The following is a 19198-nucleotide window of genomic DNA, read 5'->3' as shown; positions in this document are numbered from 1 at the left end:
AAAAAAAAAAAAAAAAAGTCTCTAGTGTCTCTGACTTTCTCCAGCTCCACAGAGCTGTCCTACAGAGAGAAAGAACATTAATTTGCAGTGCAAATTGCACTGGCAAATTTGCAGTGCAAATTTGCATTGGCAAAAAACGGTGAAGGGAAAACTCCCACTTGGGGTCAGATTTRTTGATATTACTTTCCACAACAGACCTTGTAAACCTCCAAACACAAATTTTAATTAATCATTTTTTTGTGATTCTATTATGGCAATGTTGCCATTTTTTTGATGCTAAGCAGTAACAAATTGATATAATGGTAAAAGATGATCAACTATTTTTATTGTTTTCTTTGCTGTGATTTTCCCACATACATGAACTATCAAACAGATTACTGAAAATGAGAGYGTAGAAAGTAGTTAACTCTGCTTTTATGTTTGGGTTCCTGCTATCCGCATTGCTTGGGAAACTTCTGCAGCCCAAAATAAAGGGCTCTTATTTCAGGGCAGCTGTATTCAATGTGAAATAGTCGTGTTTTATTGTTTAAATTTGCTGCAGTGTGGCGTCAGCACTTACAGAAACAGTTAACCCTGACACTAATGCACATAAAAATAGAAGACAAAGAGAAAAGTGGGCCACTGCAGACTGATAAGCGGTGGGAATAGTTAATGGAGCACTGCTGATGGTAACTATATAGGCTGTAAAATATATTATTTCATGCAGCACTGACTGAAAGAACTTCTGTTTGTTAAAGTATTTGTACAGAAATACTGGTTTGTGTTATTGCTCTGCAAACTGGATTCTGTCAACAGATCTAAAATCAAACTGAGTTGTCTGAGCCCTTTAACCACTTTGGATGATACAATACTGAAATCAATTAAATTACTCTTGCAGACTATTCCATATGCTTTAGCACTATTGCACTGGGATTTGTTCATTTCTTAAGAGCAGAACTCTTGATTCCATGTTAGTTGCATGCTTAGCTTGCATGCACAGTGTAAGGAGATTGCTGAAAGATAACATTATAACTTATTATTAAAGCCTGTATTTCTTTTTCATTACAGATTAATCTCAGGGATCTTGGGCAACTATATAAAATTCGCATTGGCCATGACAACACTGGAGATGATCCCAGCTGGTACCTGGAGGAAGTCAGACTTCAAAGAGCAGTCCCTCTTTCTACTCAGGAGATTTGTCTCCCCATAGAGTGCTGGCTTGCAGAAGACAAGGGAGATGGGGACACGTGGAGAGAAGTGGCGATTAGAAACTCCACAAAGGAGCTTTTACCATGTATGTGCTGAGAATTTTAGATCGTGTATTCACTAGCCATATATTGTGAGCATATGACAGCTTTTCATGGTCCTTCCAGGGCAGGACTGCCCAAAAGCCAGTGTAACCATGAAACAACCCTTCCACTACAAGATACTTTCTAGTTCCACAGAGGTGGGAAATGGTCATTTTACCCCAGTCTCTTCCTCCCCTCAAYCACAGTAATAGCTGTGGCCAAGCTAGCTATCTTACCTCTCTAAAATTTTTGGACTCTGAAAATGTTCCTAAATTGTTGGCAAATACCGTTTCTAGATCAAGTAGCCTGCATGCATTAAGCAGGAAGCTGGATGTCAAGGTAGGTAATGGCAAGTGACAACCAGTTCCTTATAACAAGCTTGATATCGTCTTTGCTTGTGCTTCATAGACCATAGTTTAGCAGAAATCCATGATATGAATCATTGCAYATGTTCTCCAAATCAGACTTGAGTTACAGCTATAAACACGGAAAAGGCTAACTTCAGAGTGGCATTTTTGAGACCTCAAAGTTTATCCACAGCTTTGATGACAGTCTGTTCTGTTCAAATGAAGCAGGAAATAGGCCACCATACAAAGTAGTTATTTTAAAAGTCCTGGGCCTCTACAAAGGGACTGGGAGACTGCATAATCATTTAGCACATTTAGCACAATGGGGTTTTTTACAGAATTCTGTTGACATTAGCAGGATAGCAGTGATGCAGCTGGTAGACAATACTGTCTGGTAGTGGTACTGTGCTATCATTCAGGCAAACTACATTCAAATGGATGTAGTGAATATTGCAAGGAATCAGTGATTCGACACACAAAAGGGTTATCGTGAACTTAGTAACAATCAAAACATTTCAGAAGAAAAGAGCAAACAACTGAAAAACTTCAATTCAAGAGAACATTTTCTCAAAGAGAAATCAATACTGGTGATGAGATAGTTTTCTATGACTTTTAAGGCYAGAAGGGACAACTAATTTCCTTCATTACAAAGATTATAAAATACTTAGAAACACGTATGTGCTACTCCAATTTTCCCCTCTGTATTTTTTTWATTATTATTCCATGGAACATTTAGTGACTTTAATAAGAGATATCAAAAACTGGAACTGAGCAGGGTGAGCCAGGCCCTACGACTGAAATGTGTCACAGTACCACCATTGGGTTCCTATAGTGGCGTAAGTATCACATATCGATGCAATAGAAAAATAGTGCAAAAGCCAATTAAGTTGTCTCAGCAGTTAATTCAACATGAAGAACTCAAATCAGCCATTGTGTAGTCTGAAATACCATTCATAGAAAAGTGCTAATATTCTGGTAGGTACACTCCATTTGCTTGGTTGCAGGTAATGAAGGAAAGTGAAATTCAATGAAAAATCAAGTCAATGCTATCAAAGACTGGGAATATTTTAAAAACAGCACATTTATTTAGCCTTTTTTATTTAGCCTGTATCTTTCATTGCTTTGGAAGAAGCATTATCTTTATTAAAATATACTTCTGAAAGTTTAAGAAAAGATAAATTATAAATGATTTGGAAATTTCCTGAAATTGTAAGCTTATTGCTACAAATTAAATATTGATTTTAGGCTAATTTAAATTGAAAATCAATATAAACTCAGCAAGACCTCCCAAGGATTTACTATTTAGTTTCTCATGAACAAGCAAATGAAACTCTATCCATTTGCATTTCCCTTGTAAAGGGTAATTGCTTACAAGTACTGGTCAAAACACACAAAGTCATTTTCTCCAGCAGAACAAATGATGTACTGCTTATTACTTAATGACAGTCAGAAACGACTTAGTAATTTGTCTGCTGTACTTTCACTTCAATCTGGTATCTTCTGGAGGCATTGAATTTACTTAATTATAAAAATGATTTGTTGAAAACTTTAAACAAAATGAACAAATATAAGCTAAACTCAGGATACCTTGTTTTTTTCTTATTGCTATTCTTTAATACTTTATTACTCAACTTCTCCCTCATAAGAAAGGGTAACCTTTACCTTATCCTGTGTTTCCTTTTCTCCAGCCAAAAGCCTACTATATTCCCAAGAGATATCTGAAACTTTGTAGGTGATTTTTGATTCCTTACCTTCTTTCTCTTTTCTGACTTCATTTTCTTCTTCAAATCCTAAGCGATTTCCATATTTTGTCAGCTTTTCTATAACTTCCTCTCTGAAATTCCTTCTTTTCAATCCAAATTTGTCACCTTGGCAATCTTCCTTTTATTTTTCTTTTTTCCTGACTGTTTGTTAGTTACTCCAAAAAGCTGATATTAACATGGTATCTCACTCAAAGTGATGCTTCTTCATTTATCATTTCTCTAGGTTTTTTGTTCTCTGACCAATTTGTCTGTGTTGTCATTACCAGCCCGGTGGGAGTGGATTCACACAGTGAAACAGTTGGTGCTAAGAACCCAATGTGCTAAAGATCCAACATCCGCATTATGTGCATTTTCAGAAGTTACTTTGGATTTTTTCTAACCTTTTCCCATGGGCTGACTGCCAATTTGTGGCTAGATCATAATAAGTACTTTTCTGGAATATATCTTCTGGGTTAGTTTTCATCCAAAAAGAATCTATGATTTTTTTTCCTCCAAAGCTACTCCATGTTGCAAGTCTCAAAGAAATAAGGAGGGCCAGTCAGGAGATTCAGTTTCTTGATTCAAACTAATGTATTGTAGGCACACCAGTGTCATTAGTCTCACTGAGCTGTAATGCAGAGGAAGTTTATCTAAAATAGTTTGAGTAATAAGTGATAGTTAACATAGTTTGAGTAATAAGTGATAGTTATATTTCTCTTGAATTCACTGCTCTTAACTAGAATTCTAAAATAATGGCTGTGTTTTTCCTTTAGTAGACTTTGAAAAGAACTAGCAAGGGGATAATAATTTGTACTAAGTCAGCAAAAAAAGACAAATATTTATGCTGTGAAAACTTTCATTTTCTTATTTTCTGTAATAAATTCTTCTTTAATCCTATTAGGATTATTTTATTCTTCTCCACAAACCTATGAAAATATTAGTCTTGAGTCTAAAGCAACCTGTAATATATGCTCACCGTTTATATTTTCCAAAGGAAAATGCCATAGGTCATTGAAGTTTGTGTGTTTCTCCTTCAGAGGGAAATGAGAATTCATATGCTGCGCTTGCAGATTGAGGCCAAAATAACTCTTGCCGTTGGCTAGTGGTCAGGAATATACCCTCTGTTTTGGAAACCTTGATTCAGGTCTCCCTAAAAAGGGAATCTTAAAAAAAAAAAAGAAGAAGAAGAAGAAAAAAAAGAAAGAATTCTTTATTTACATGTTGTTAGGCCATTAGGATGCCCTTACACATTTTATTCATAACCAACAAGCAATACTTCCTTTCTCTCTCCCCTTTTTTCCGGATAGCTCATGTTGTTATGCTATCAATAGATACAGAAGCTGGAAATGGGGCTTAAAAATAGCACCAAATATTCTAAGTCATGAAACTTAAGAGATAAAATCTCAAGAATTAGCAGTAGTATATTTTTATGGACTGAGCAAATACAAATTTGGTGCTTGTACAACTGATCCTATGATTCTAGGAACTCAATGACCGCTATAATATTTTTGATATTAGGCACCTATGCTATTTTTTTAACATGATTATTATACTACTTTAACGGTTGTCTTTCACAGGGCCTTTTAGAATCCCCTCACTTCTACCTGAGAACATTTTATCTCCCTTGTTTCAACTGTTTGATCCGTGCACTCAAGTCCTAGAGTTTTCTGTTTGATTATAGAGCTTATCTAAAGTTACCCTTTTAGCAACTTGAAGATATCTATCATTTATTTTCCAAAAGGTCATTTTCTTTTCCAGTGAATGCTAGCTSAGTTTTTTCCAGCCTTTCTCTATTAATTAATCCTCTTATATCCTTTATCACAGTTATTGCCTTTTTCAAGACTTTTCTTCAATTACTTTGATGAGCCTGACATTAGAGTGAGCTGCCTAGATGTAGCCAAACAGGCCCCTCTTGGAATGCTGGAATGGTATTTCCTGACTTCTTTTCCAACATTTTCTTTTCCCTTTTTTAACTATGGGCCTACTTTTCTGCTTTGTCACAGCAATTGTCAGCTGGTGTACTGTCACTAAATCAGCATAGTAGAATGAAATCWCTACTACAGAGTGCAGGATTAGACCATTGGGATCTAATTCTTAAAGTTTTATGATTGCTTTTTCCTATTGCAGTGAAACGTCATTTCAAATGTGGCAGCAATGCGGGATTTAAAGCAACACAGTTTCTCAAAGGAAACAAAACAAGAGCTACAGAGATTGAGCATATTTTCTAGTGACTTTTTATTTTACTGTATACACACTAAAACATCTTTTTGTGAACAAAAATTGGCAAAGCTACAAATAGGCAAATTGCATTTATGACGAGTCTTGCTATCTCGGCAGTGCGTGCAGCTGGTAGCTTCGTTCTCCAGGCTTGGTTGCGCCTGTCTCCTGTGCTTATCAAACTATTGGTGTCCCTGGTGTTGCCTGTCACGGAGTGCCATGCCCCTTCCTGTTCTCGTACTTTAAGCAAGCCATAGCTCAGGAGCCAGTAACACTAGCATCTTCCGTAACTCGAATTTACTTGACAAAGTTTGATAAAACTGGATACGCTCAAGTTAGTCTGTGCATAGGTTTCCATTTGTGCAGAAAGGGCTTAACGTACAGAATCTGTTTAATGAATGTTTATATGAATGCCCAAGCATTTGTTTGCGGTGGCATGTTCTACATATGCATATATAGAGTGGTTTGGAGAATACTTTCCTAGCTTAACTATTTTTGTGCATTTCCTATAAAATGCGTTGKAACAAGTTAAGGGAAATGAACATTCCACTTATTATACTAGTATAACCATCTAATTCACAGAATATTGTTAATGCGTACGAAGATTTGAAATACGAATTGGTCCTTTTGTTTAGGAGGTTCCTTTCTAAATAATACAAATTGTTTAGCCTAAATAAATTTAAGCTCTGACATTCTCCAGACGATGAGAGAGGTGTAAATACATGTACATATTTTCTACTTCAGACTGAATTATTTAGGCTTTTAATGATAGAAATATTAGGATCATTATTATCTCTTTGRTTACTACAGAGGGGCATGGCATTAAAAAACAATTGTGATTTGTTTATCTCTTAATATCCTTGTGTTGTGTTATATTTTTCTCTTACTCTGTTTTGGTGTGTCCTGCACATAATCCATTTGGTTTGGTCTCCCTCCAGAAATGAAATAACTTCTTGATATTTCCTTCTTGTAATCAAAGGTCTTCTTAAAAAAACCTCAATTAGGCTTTAAAATTGCACTTGTGATTAGTTAAGTTTTGCAGTTTTGATCATGGAAATTTAATTAATATAGATGCCAATCTTCTGTACATAAACAGTCATAACATAACAATCTATATCCTTTCSTGGGCTCCCATGGAAGTTTTACTGTTTCAAAGTTGAGAGTGTAAGTAAAAGTGTGGAGCAGACTTAGTGTTTGATATGTTCCTGCTTTAAGAAGTGATGCATCCTCCACAAGCTGTCCAGCCATTTTATTCAAATGACTGGTGATAGCTGAATATAATCTTTTGCTTTGCTTTTGGAAATGTGACCTATTACCTTCACCACTGCCTGAGACATTTTCCTCCTTTGGTGATTAATGTGGCTCTTTGCTTCATTGCATATGTTTCCTTTCTTAGTGTTCTGTCATCCATTATCCTTCCTCCTTTGAACAGTTTCTTATTCATCTTGTATTCTCTTGTTTCTAATCTACACACAGTACGAGTACATGAAGAGTTATGATATGAAATGTCATTTGGATATGTGGCCTAATTATGATGATTATCAGGTCCATTTCTCTTTGTCACTTGTCATTCATATCTACCATGTGTTTTAACAAGTTTTTCTGCTAGAAAYATTGAAACTAGTTTTTCTAAGTCTTTGAAAACTTTCAGCAGATGTGCATGTGTGTTATTGAGATTAATGACATTTCACAGGTTAAGCGGTGGTGTCCCAATTCACAGATGTGAGAGCTGCGTGGAATACTTAGAGTTATAGTAAATACTAATGCAGGTCAGGAAGTGTCAYTCCTCTTTAAAGCCATGTTTGGTCTAGTGATAAAGAGTTGAAGATSCTGTCCTTGTCAGTTTAGGATGATTTTATATGAATTTAAAAGGTATTCTACTTTGGTAAAGCGTACAGTCTATCCATCAACTTTTCCTTCCTACCTTCAAATACATGTGGTGGTTTTTCCTATCTTTAAAGTGTCTGTAATATTATTTTACAACCTGTATGGCTTCTCCACTGAACACCAGACATGGGATACCAGAAATAGCTATTCTTTAGTGATATATGCCATGATGTTTGAGCTTTATAAGCTGCTTCAGGATTCTGTGAATAAAAAATATATAGAAAGGCCAGATTCTCCTAGCTGCTTGTAGTTTAACAGTAATAGTATTTTAATTAATATTTGTAAACTACTGACTGATATCAAATATTTTACTATAATTTTTTTATTTTCACCTTAGCTCTTTCTTAAAGGTTGTGCTTAACTATGTTCCTTAGAGTTTCTGCTACCTTTCTTCACTCCAAACAGCTATTAAAGATCTCCATTAGTGGAACAATATCTATCATCATCAACTCTATCATCTACTAGGTAGCTGAAGAAATGACCAGCTGTGATTAAAGTAAAAACACTGCATGTAAAAATTGCCACTAAAGTCTAAATAGGAAAAATACTTTATAGAAGTCATAACAAGTAGAAAAACTGCAGTGAAATACAATAGGATGTAATTACTAGAAATAAATTTTTWAAAAATAAGTTTTCCTATCTGGATAATTATAATGATAATATTACTGTGGTTCAAAATATATTAATACTATAACCCTGAATTGTATTCCAGAATACTTTGAAAATAAGTGTGTTTTTGTGTCTATAAGATTTTTGTCTAGACTAGAAGGAGAGGCGTTTAAAAACTAAAGTCATAAGTATATTTTAATTGAGAGCTGTTAATAAAGGCATTCATATCTAATAGTGATAAAGGCTGAAGCCTTCAAAAAAAAAGTCGAATGTCCAGCTGGTCATTATATAGATCCATTCATCTACTTGCCTGCCGTTGTATACGATGTGAAAATCTAAAAATCCTATGTTTCATGATTACTACTGTCTTTTTAAGATAGAATGATGACTAGTCACCCACAAAATTCTATTTTTTACAAATACGGAGGCTTACAGTTCTTTGGAATCAGTGGAATATAATGATTGTCTGAAACCATGACTAGGCAGTTAGATGGTCTCTAGATAACTTGCCAACAAAGGTTTTGCAAATTAAGTCCTGAAGCCATAAATACTCAATAGGGAGAGAGGAAAGCAAATGGAGCACTAGGGAACACTTGCTTGATGGCCTGCTTTCCTGAGCAGACGGGCTGCTATGCTCAGCATAAATGTAGCTTTTTAGGGTTAGCATATTCATGTTTCTGTGCAGAGTTACAAGATTTGGACTTGGAAGTGACTTACAAGACTTGGAAATGACGAATGCATGGATAGTGTTGCTATTGCCAAACCTGAAAGGAAGTATAGACTCCTGACCAAATTTTGATGAAAAAGCTTTAAATCATGTAAAAGCAATAAGCATAATCTAAAGGTTTTTCTTCTTCTAGTGTTGATGTATGAAATCCACGTATACACAGGCTCTAAACTTGGTGCTGAAACAGATTCTAATGTTTACATCAATCTTATTGGAACRAGAGGAGATGCTGGCAAGAGGAAGCTCCATAGATCTAAGAATAATAATGTAAAGTTTCAACATGGACAGGTGAAGTAAAAGCAGTCCTTCTTCTGGTCAGAGAATGTGAATTATGGCTAGCAAACTGTTTCTTCAACAAACATAAATATCTGTTTGTTTACAAATTTCTTCAAGCAGTTTTCAATTTTGTCACATTTTTTATGTGACACAATTCATCTTCTGAAAAATATTTGTCTATTGGTTTTGAACAAATCATTTACTGAGAGCATTGGATATTAGAATATGAGTACTGTTGATTATTTGCATTAGACATGTAGTCAAAAAGGTAACGAAAGCATTACTCCTGAACAGACTACTGTGAATCTTAGAATGAAGCTCCAAATCCTTAACCACAATTATGTTTTCCAGTATGGGTAAGAGAGGCAAGGCAAATAGGGCTAGAAGATGTAATATAGAGATGGTGAAATCAATTTTTTGCACCTGAACATTGTTTCATGCCAAAGGAATCCAGTGTTGTCTCTTTGGAGTACTTTTAAAGTGGTATTCATTTTGGAAGGCTTCAAAGGATCTTTACTGTTTGGCCAGGACCTATATATAACACTAATATTCATTTTGCMAAAAGAGAAAAAAGAGTAACTGTTATATATTGTTACAGTTAATGTAGCTCTAATTAAAATAGCTATTTTCCAGACCTTTATCATTTTATTCGTATGGTTCTACAGATGGATATTTTCTGCATAAAAGCTGTCTCACTGGGAGAATTGGAGAAAGTTCTGATCAGCCATGATGGAACTGGTCCAGGTAGGATTTAAATTCCTAGCAACTAATCTGTTTTCAAGTCATTCTTAAACACAATACAGTTTGTTTATGTTGCAACATTCATAGAAAATGTGACAGAAGGTCTTGTGGTGATAAGAAGCCTTCCTGTGGACTAGTCACTGTGATGGAATACAGTGATAAAGGTCAGCAAAGAGGACAKGAGTTTAGTGTCAAATAATATAATTTCATTCTTTGCTTTCAAGTTTAATTATAATAGAGCAGTATTTATTTGGCATACAGAATTCTAAGAAAATGTAAGAGTAAAGCTCATTTACTTCTGTGGTGCTGACAGAGGTAAAATGATCTTCCATTAGACAAAGAGTGAAGACAGGGATACAACAGAGTTAAAGATATTCAGTGCAGTTAAAGATATTTCAATATTATGAAACAAAGTTTAAATAACTGAAGAATAATATCTTTGATACTTTGGGGAATGGGAGAAGACTTGGTTATTTTGTCTGTGCTAGTCAAATGGAGCTGCTCCACTGAATGGTGTTGCATTCAGATTTCAGTATCTTCATAAAAAAGTAGAATTTTGTGATGAGAGGAACTTGTCACAGAAGCCTTTGAGCTGTGCAACTCTAGAAAAAAGTAAATGAAGAGAAAGATAACTTAAAAGTAGTGAAGATGTAAATCCAGTCTTCTGGGGGGATTCAAGTGCAAGTRAAAGTGCATTCATTCAGAGATGGGACTGTTCTTTGCTCTGATCKTGTCAGTTGCCTGAATGATTATACAGAAGGTCCTTAGTCTTGATTTGGGAACTATCCTGGAATGATAATGGGATGTGTCCTTTCTTCAGGGAAGGAGAGAGAGGGAAAACTCTATGAGGTTTAGAGCCAGGGATCAGGGACAAATTTTTGTGGTTTTCTTTGGAGATGCATGGTTGGAAAATAGTCTGTAACCACCAGGATTATGTACAGTTTGGACTTCTCAGGATATTTGGAGGTGTACCAAAAAGCAGCATAAAATGCACTGGAAGATTCCTAGACTATGGGGTGTAAATTTTTTCCCACAGCTACAGTGACTGAGGAAAGAAAAGGAATTTCATCCTAGACAATGAGCTTTTAGCTCTTGTCAAATGCAAGTCACTAAATGATGAATTTTGTTTGTTGAGACAGTCTTCTCTTCTAGAGGTACCATCCTTTTATGCCTGTGCTTTTACACAAGAAGAGTTTATCCTCTTTTTCTGCACTGTTTCAAAGTTACTTGACTGTGCTGATGAATACTGGCCTGACCAGTAGCTCCTCACCAGGAGAGGGCATCTGAGCACTGGCTGAAATATTGGGGGGCAATAGAGGAAGCTTACAGAGAATCCTAATGTRCCCTGGATCTTATATTTTGAAATGGAAATGCCATTTTTCTCAATGCACTGTTTGGGCAAATCCCTCAGTATAGGACAGAGGCTGCTGCCTTCTAGGGACTTCCAGACTCAGAGGCAGAGGCAGAACGCAAAGACAAATAGGACAATTGTGTGGGTCTGACCGAAACATTCCTCATGCTGTTTTGCTATAATGTACTGACAAATAACGGTATGGCTCAAGCAATGCCTCTTAAGAAATATCACAAGTTGTAAGTGGTGCAGACACAGTAAGGACAGGATGTTTGAAAAGGGCTTTGAAGAATAACTGTGACAGTCACTATGATGGTTACTGAAAGTGATCTAAGAGAGCAAGATGGATGTGGCCACGGTTACTACTGTTAGGGAGAGGGCAAATGCAGTAGCTGTCRGAGGCCAAGCTGCCACAGCGCTGCGTCCTCGGCACAAACCAGAAGTGAGGCTGTGCATGTGTTCCCACTACGCACATACACACGTATAAAACATACACATGTACATGTGTATGTGTATACATATACATGTATACATGTGTGTGTATATATATACATACACACACACATATGTGTATATATATGTATATAYGTATGTGTATATATGTATATATTTACACACAGTCGGCCACACAGACACAGACAGAAACACTCAACACTCACACAAACAAAAACAGTACCAACCTCYTCCTCCTGTTCCCCTTACTGGCTGATCAGAAGGTCTGTTAGTGGGAAATATATACAYATATGTATATGTATACACACAMAYAYATATATGTATACRTATACAGGAYGGAGTGACAAGCATAYCAACTAGCAATCTGTTCACAGGTGACCTTCCCATTTTCTCTCCCTATTCTTCTATTTCCTGTGCTTGTTTTTCCCAAACTTTTCCCTCACTTTTGGTTCCACCCCTAAACGTCCCATAGCAAGCCCTGTACAGGTCCAAGAGGCTTTTCTCCAGCATCTCACARTAAGTCCAGCAGGTAGTCATGCTCTCAGTCTGAAGGGGAGTCTGGAGAGCTACTCCCGTTGACTCAAGGTGATGGGTTTCACATCTAGACCGTGGGGCTGGCGACCGTCTTGTGACGGCCCTGGAAGGAGCCGAGGCAGAGTATTTATTTGGCTTCCTCCACCTGTCAGTGTTCCTCTGTGCTCCAGTCAGTGTTCCTCTGTGCTCCTCTGTGTGTAATAAGATGAGATGTAATTTAACAACTACACTTACATCTAAGGAGATTGCCTAAGCCAGTTAAGATGAACCTAGGCAACACTGGAGGTATTCCACAGACAGACATCTTTTACTGCTTTATTGAAAAATAGAGGCAGAAGTCAATATAACAAAACATAGAAGATAAGGGGAAGACTGAGAGAATAACAAAATTAGTAATAATTTTCTTGCACAGTCACCTAAGTCTTTGAAATTTGGTAATGCATGCTTCTATTAATGAAAGTTATAAACACTTCCCAATTTTTTCCTTCCTATGGCTGGGAAGGGCAAGGTTTCTGAAAAACCAGGTAAGCTGGGAAATGCTCCATGATCATGCGGTTAACGTTTTGTCCTTGAGCCAAGCCTGGATCAATGCCATGCCCACTAACTTTTGGAAAATACTATCCCTCTGGTAAATCAAGTTCTTAAACATTTTTTTATCCTGGCAATATAGTAGGCCAGTAACACTCATGCTCCAATAAGTCTTAATGTCATACTGATGGATAGTTTTTTTACTTGAATCATAACCTAAAAATATGATATCTATTTTGTCTTGTTTTATTACTATTTACATTGCTAACGTCTACAATTTATATAGCACCTAAAAGTGTGTTACCACTTGTGTAGCTTTACTGGTAGAAAATGGATTCTCTGGCCTATCACAAAGTTGCTGGTAGAAGGTAAGTAAAATCAATGGGGAGTCTGTAAAATACTTAGGTGCTTTGTGTTTTATGTCCTATATAGATTTAAATAGTTCCTGTTGTAAGACCAAAAGAAAATTCTTCATACTGTTTCCTTGGACAAGAGAGAAAAGGGAGACTTCAATAAATTTTATACTTTATATTTTAAAAAGATAGGTTTTGTAAAGAATGTCTTTTCCTCTCTTTATAGAGGGCAAAGATAAACAAAAATATGCCCTTGAAATAGGCTTTAAAAATGCAAATTTGAAAAGCTTTGTGAAGAGACTTATCACATGTCCAGAAGAACAGCTTCTGTTTTTAACAAACCTGTTTCTATCAGAATTTGTTAATCTAATATTCATGCAGATTTATGCAGTATTTCAACTTTGTATTGGATTGAAATGAGCATGTACTGTACAAGCTGGAGCATATATTTTTCAGAAGCAAAGTAAGAACACAGAGAAATGAGAACAATAGATATTAATGGTCTTTTAATTGATACTGCTGTATGCAATAACAATTTCATTCACAGAGATCTCAATTGCATARGCAGATTTGTCCTGACATCCTTGTGCCTGATCACGAGGAATCAAAAGATGGAGGCTGGGTTGTGAATGGTCATGGAAGTTCACATGTACATGTATATACTTGTCTCCAAGCAAAACCCCTCTTTTAAATTAAAACATAGCAAAGTAGGGAAGAATATTGTACCTCTTGCAAGAAATGTAGAATGATAAAGCTTTCACTGTGTTAATTTATGTCATCCATTTCGTTGAGTTCTGTCCTAATGGGATCTGCTTTTCTGCTGAAAAGATTTTTGGCTTTTTTTTCCTTTATATTTATTTAAAAATACATTTTTTCAGATTATAAACTTTTATTATTTCAACCCAGGCAGTGGATGGTTCCTGGATAAGATTGTGATCAAACATAAGGAAGGAAAGGAAGCTCAAGAGGTTGTATTTCCTTGTAATAGGTATGTATGTCATTCATAGAGAAACAATTTGTTAAACTACCAGCAGCTAAAGGAAAATGTTGCAGAATAGACACGTGCATACAACCTAGATATATGACAAATGCTYGAGAGTTTTCCAATGGACATGAAATGCAAAATTTAGATCTTGAAGACAAAGAGTGAAGGTTGCTGGTTGGTACGGGAAGGAGTCATAGTACATGAAAATAAATATTTTTTCAGTTCCCTATCTTTTAAAAAGTATTATGTGGCAAGATCTARTTATATGATTTCAGTCAGTTTCTTTTTCCCGGTCACTGAAGACCTTATACATACATAGTAGAAGTTTTTGAAAAGACCTTTGACTGTAGACACGAAGAATGGTTAGCACTCCTCCTAAAAGAGGGCTAAAATGTTTCTTTTCATTTAGCAAATAGCTATTTCTCTGTCTTACTAAGTCGAGGATTTTGCTGCCATGAGCAAAATTGAAAAACATCCAACTCTCTCTGTTCTAGCASTTACTAAAGCGACTATTCTTCCAAATATATTTGTTATCTGAGGCAACTGCAACCTGAACTTTCAGTAGTCATATTGTTGAGTCACATGGCTATAACAGAAAAAACATTAAATAGGCCAACAGAAGAAAATAAGGATTTATGCGTATATTACTTCTACATCACTCTACATAGTACAATAGTAATCATTTAAAAAAATATAATTTAAATCAAGCTAATTATATTTTGTAGTATGTGGTTTCCAGGTTTTGTGAATTTAGKCTACATGGCTGATATATTTTCCATGTTATTTTGGGAACTGTGTCTTACAAACAGAAAATCTTCAGAAGTTCTGTAAAGATAGCTCTACTTCTTCAGGAATCCCTTCTGTTTACAAAAAGCAGAATTTCAATATGCAAGACTCCTGGAAATGGTTAGCTAAAACCATGTACTCCTCTCAAAACTATTATTCTGATGATTAGGGTTTATTRTTATTATTATTATTATTGKTTTTTGGCTATTAGGCTCTTTAAATGGTTTGATGTGCACTGAAGATGGTTATTGGAAAAGCAGACAAATGAGACAATTGTTTCTTTAAAGTAATGGAGATTTTATGAGGCTTTTCCCAAGAGAGAGATTCTTAAGGAAGACTCTGAGCTTACTMTAAAACTGCCTTGTCAAAAGGAACTTATTAAGTTATTGGAAAAAGATTAGAGGCATTATATACAGACCTAGAAGGGTTCTGCCATTCTTTGTCTGTGGAGTAAGTGCTGCCAATATGCCAAAGTTTGTATTTTTAGAAAGTGCTAGTGGTCTTTTTCATTCTTWGGAGGAATGAGGAGAGGGTTCACAAAGGTTAACCAAGCTATTTATTACAATAATAGTTGAAATACATTGGAGTCTAGTTTTCAGGCACAGATTTATTCACATAGTCTTGTTTTATATAAGAAATGAAATATATTACAGATACTTGGGTTTGAACAAAAGCTACATCAACCTGGAGCCAATAGCATGGCAGCTGACAGCACCTTTTTTTTTTTATTATTTATTTATTTATTAAGGAAGACTATTAATAGATGTAAAGTGCTATTATATCAGCAAGAGGGATAAACTGAAGAAGTATAAATGTGTTTTTGTAGTGAAATGAAATTTCAGAAAATTCCTTAAATTCATCACTATGAAAGAAAAGATAAAGAGAAATACAGTTCATTGCTGTCTATTGACAGAAGCTCTAGAAACTTCCAGACCTGGGATCTGGAATATTCCTTCCAGGGGTTATATAACATTTTAAGTAYGTTGAACTGAACATTGCAGGTTATATACCATTCACTCAAAAATGTACAACTGAATATTGATCCTGTAGATATTAGTACTCTGTATGAGGTTTATGTCCATGCAAATTTCTATCTTTTSCTGGTAATACAGTGAGCCAAAGTCTCCCTGAGCATGAATAAAGCTAACTATGCTAARAGTATAAAATAAAATTAGGTCTAGGAAGTATTTTCAAGGCATATTTTGCCAAAAAAGTATAAAAATACTGTTGAAGAGAGTTAAGATAATTGTGAGGTTGTTTGTAATATGGATGATAAGTGTTATTAATCTCATTATTTTTGTTTTTGCAATGAAAGATGGTTAGATGAATACCAAGAAGATGGGAAAACTGAAAGAGAGCTAATTGCCAAAAGTAAGTATTTTGTTACACAAAATTTGTTTTATAACAATATAGTATATACTCAATACCTGATGGTTACTGAAGAACTTCCTGAATATGACCATAACTTAAGAAGAAAAGTAATAATAATACTTACTCACATAAAMCTTTTTTGTTATTCTTATTTTAGAATATAGCAGTTCAAAGAAGGCATTTTCCRAAGGTAAGAATTGTTTTATAAACCATTTTTTAACTATCTGAATTTAACCTCCAAATTAGTATTAAGTGACAAATAAGTGGAGCAGATTAGCTTCCTCATCATATGTGTAAACAATCAACTATGAGAGAAAATGAATACAAATTGGCTGGTAAAGATCTATGGAAAAGACAAATCTTTTAAAGTAATTGAAGAAAAGATGCTTCTCAAACCATTTCTGATTTTCTTCCTCTTTCTTTTATTCTGTCCTGAAATCAGTCAGAAATTTCCCATGAGAAGTGACTCAAGTATTGTTTTGCTTATCCCAGTGCTACTATCGTTTAATACATTGAGACAGATCCCTTAGCAAACAATAGTAACTTGAAAATTGTGTTGTGAAATGATAGTGAAAACAATTTCAGGTCAAAGTCCATCAGGATATTCCCCAAGTAGCCAGAAACGATGCAGGCTTAGGATCCAGGTATGTTAATGAAACTAMATGCAGTAATTTTATTCGGTTGACAAAGGCTGCCTGAGTTAATAAAACATGTTAAGAAAAAGCTAGCCATCCACTTGTTTTTTTATATACCTAYAAAGATGGTCCCATCACTGTGAAATGCTAATACCTCCCAAGTGTTTAAAATTTGAGATATCATGTCTGTGTTTTTCCTTAGTCAGAAAAGAGAAGCAGACTAATACAAGCTTCTTTATGAACATTTAACTGTAAGTGCATGTTCCGTGTAACGGTGTCAGGGAACACTATGGGAGAAACTAAAGTAAAAGAAGTAATGTTTTCACTTACATCTGAAAATGGTAGCTTGCCTTTTGTAGGATGAGTCCTGATCTCTCAGTCTAATTCATTTTCCCATGAAAATGAAATCTCGAATTCAATCAAACAGTTTGGCCAACAGTTTCACTGTTCCAGGGGATCATAACTTTTACAAGAGGAGGCTGATTAACTCAGGTAAATAAAGACTTTGACACAGAGATATTTGATTTTCATGAGAGTGACTTGGAATTGGAATCTGCATTCTATTAAGCATACAGTTCTGAGATGCATGTATAACATCAGTTTCACCCTGTATTCAGAAAATAAACCATATTTTGATACTATCTTGTATATTTTGTACTATCCAGTACAGCTTCATTCTTTGTTATATTGCAATAAGCAGGCACAGATGCACAGACTGCTAAGAGCTTGTGCATGTCAAGAAGAATAAGACACAACATTTTGATTATGAAGAGAAAGGAGCCACTGATCCTTAATCAGTTAGTGAAACTCCACACTATCAAGGCGTCCAGGAAGACCCCGAAATTGTATGCTGATGTATTAGGATGAGATCTGAGGTTCTGAATAATAAAGAATTTACAAAAGAGAGCATTTGCTAGAGGGTGTTGTGCCAATTGGCAATGCATCAGGTTAGCTTGAACTGTCCTTTAGTCATCTTATCTTTAGCAGGAGCTCACTTTAGTGAGGAACCAAGATCACGCTTTTTATGCCTGATATAAAAGAKGTGATGAGTAGAACAGCTCTAAGGATTATTCACATTTTAATTTGTGTTGTGCTGCTGGTTATCTTGTAGATCTTGCAGATGAAAAAATTGAGCTTTATAGGAGAGTATCCAGTGAAAGAGGTTAGAAAATGTGTCTTGTACACAGTTCTGTGTCAATCCATCATGATACAGTTAGAAAAAATTCCAGAGATGCCTTAAATTCTCCCAGCARCTGTAACAGTGATTTCATATGGTAAAGCAGATAATAGTAATAGGCAGTCCCATTCACAGTGGAAGTGAAAACTTTGCATATATTACATATTTGCCGAATATGAGGCAAGCAGCAGAGAACTGATGTTACACAGCCAATGTTTGTGTATTTGTGTGGTCAGGCTCCATACCAGCTGGCCTCTGCAAGTATTACGATTGTCATAACCCAGTGGTGTTTGATGATTTTCAGAATAGCAACCAATGTGCTTAGGCCAGGTTTAAAGCAAAGGTTACAAAACAAATCACCCAATAAGTCACTCTGAAGGTAGAAATCTCATTCTCTGGGTAAGGTTAATAAGATGTTCAACMACATGACCAAAGTGTAGAGTTTGAAAGTCATTTAAGCAGTTTTCTTGAAGACTTACAGTTCTTTTTCAGCCAGGCTGGCATTTTGCCAACTTTAATGAAGGAGAAATTCCAGATCCCTGTAAACACTGCTGGTGGCTATGGATTCTGCCTAAATGTGGTAGATCTGTATCAACATCTCTCGTCATTGYCTATAGATTGTGGAGAGACTCTATCAAATCAAGCACAATTACAAAATTATTTATACTCTCTTGATCCTGCCATGTATGCTTGATGCAAAACAAAAAGACCCAAAGAAGATCACCTTAGTATAGAAGGTSGATAGCTAATATCAAATGATGAACTTGAAAAGGAGAGTTTTCATCACTTGCTAAAAGTTTCTTATATGGCATGGAAAATTTACTATTTTCTCCTTCTCTTTTCTCTCTCCCCCTATTCCTTTCAGGATAGGTGGAGTATCAAGATAGCACATGGTAAAGGATTTTCTCCCAAAACAAAGAGACAAAAGATAGTATATTACAATGTTGTCTATACAAGCTGGATTCCTGCAGTGGGGATCACAGGGTGCTTTGTGGTATTACAGGTTTTTATGGGTGATGTATAAAATACAGCTCAACATCAGAGAATGCAGTTCAGTTAACAGATATTTATAGGCTAGATTTTCTTCTGTCATGCAAGGTTGTTGGTGTGACGTACAGACAATTCATAAGAGAAGAGAARCTATACAGTAACTATGACTCCATTTATTTTTAAGTCATTCCCTACCTTGTAAGCTTTTGCTAATAGAGTAA

The 19198-nt window shown here is 35.5% G+C and overlaps 1 protein-coding gene across 1 annotated transcript in view; it reads left to right on the top strand.

Annotated features, from left to right (window-relative positions):
• RP1 (RP1 axonemal microtubule associated) overlaps positions 1 to 19198 on the top strand; it is a 174425-nt gene that overhangs the window by 79810 nt on the left and 75417 nt on the right. Inside the window, exons 25-30 of the mRNA XM_085313516.1 lie at positions 1048 to 1273; positions 8931 to 9085; positions 9739 to 9817; positions 13940 to 14021; positions 16120 to 16175; positions 16333 to 16365. Of these exons, the coding sequence (XP_085169642.1) occupies positions 1048 to 1273; positions 8931 to 9085; positions 9739 to 9817; positions 13940 to 14021; positions 16120 to 16175; positions 16333 to 16365 (631 nt within the window). The remainder of the gene's footprint in view (positions 1 to 1047; positions 1274 to 8930; positions 9086 to 9738; positions 9818 to 13939; positions 14022 to 16119; positions 16176 to 16332; positions 16366 to 19198) is intronic.

This window comes from Rhea americana, unplaced genomic scaffold (assembly GCF_003343005.1).
Source record: "Rhea americana isolate MKP2758 unplaced genomic scaffold, rheAme1 scaffold_39, whole genome shotgun sequence".
Taxonomy (NCBI): Eukaryota; Metazoa; Chordata; class Aves; order Rheiformes; family Rheidae; genus Rhea; species Rhea americana.
Note: the sequence above shows the minus strand (reverse complement) of the source record. Positions and strands in the feature narration are given on the sequence as shown.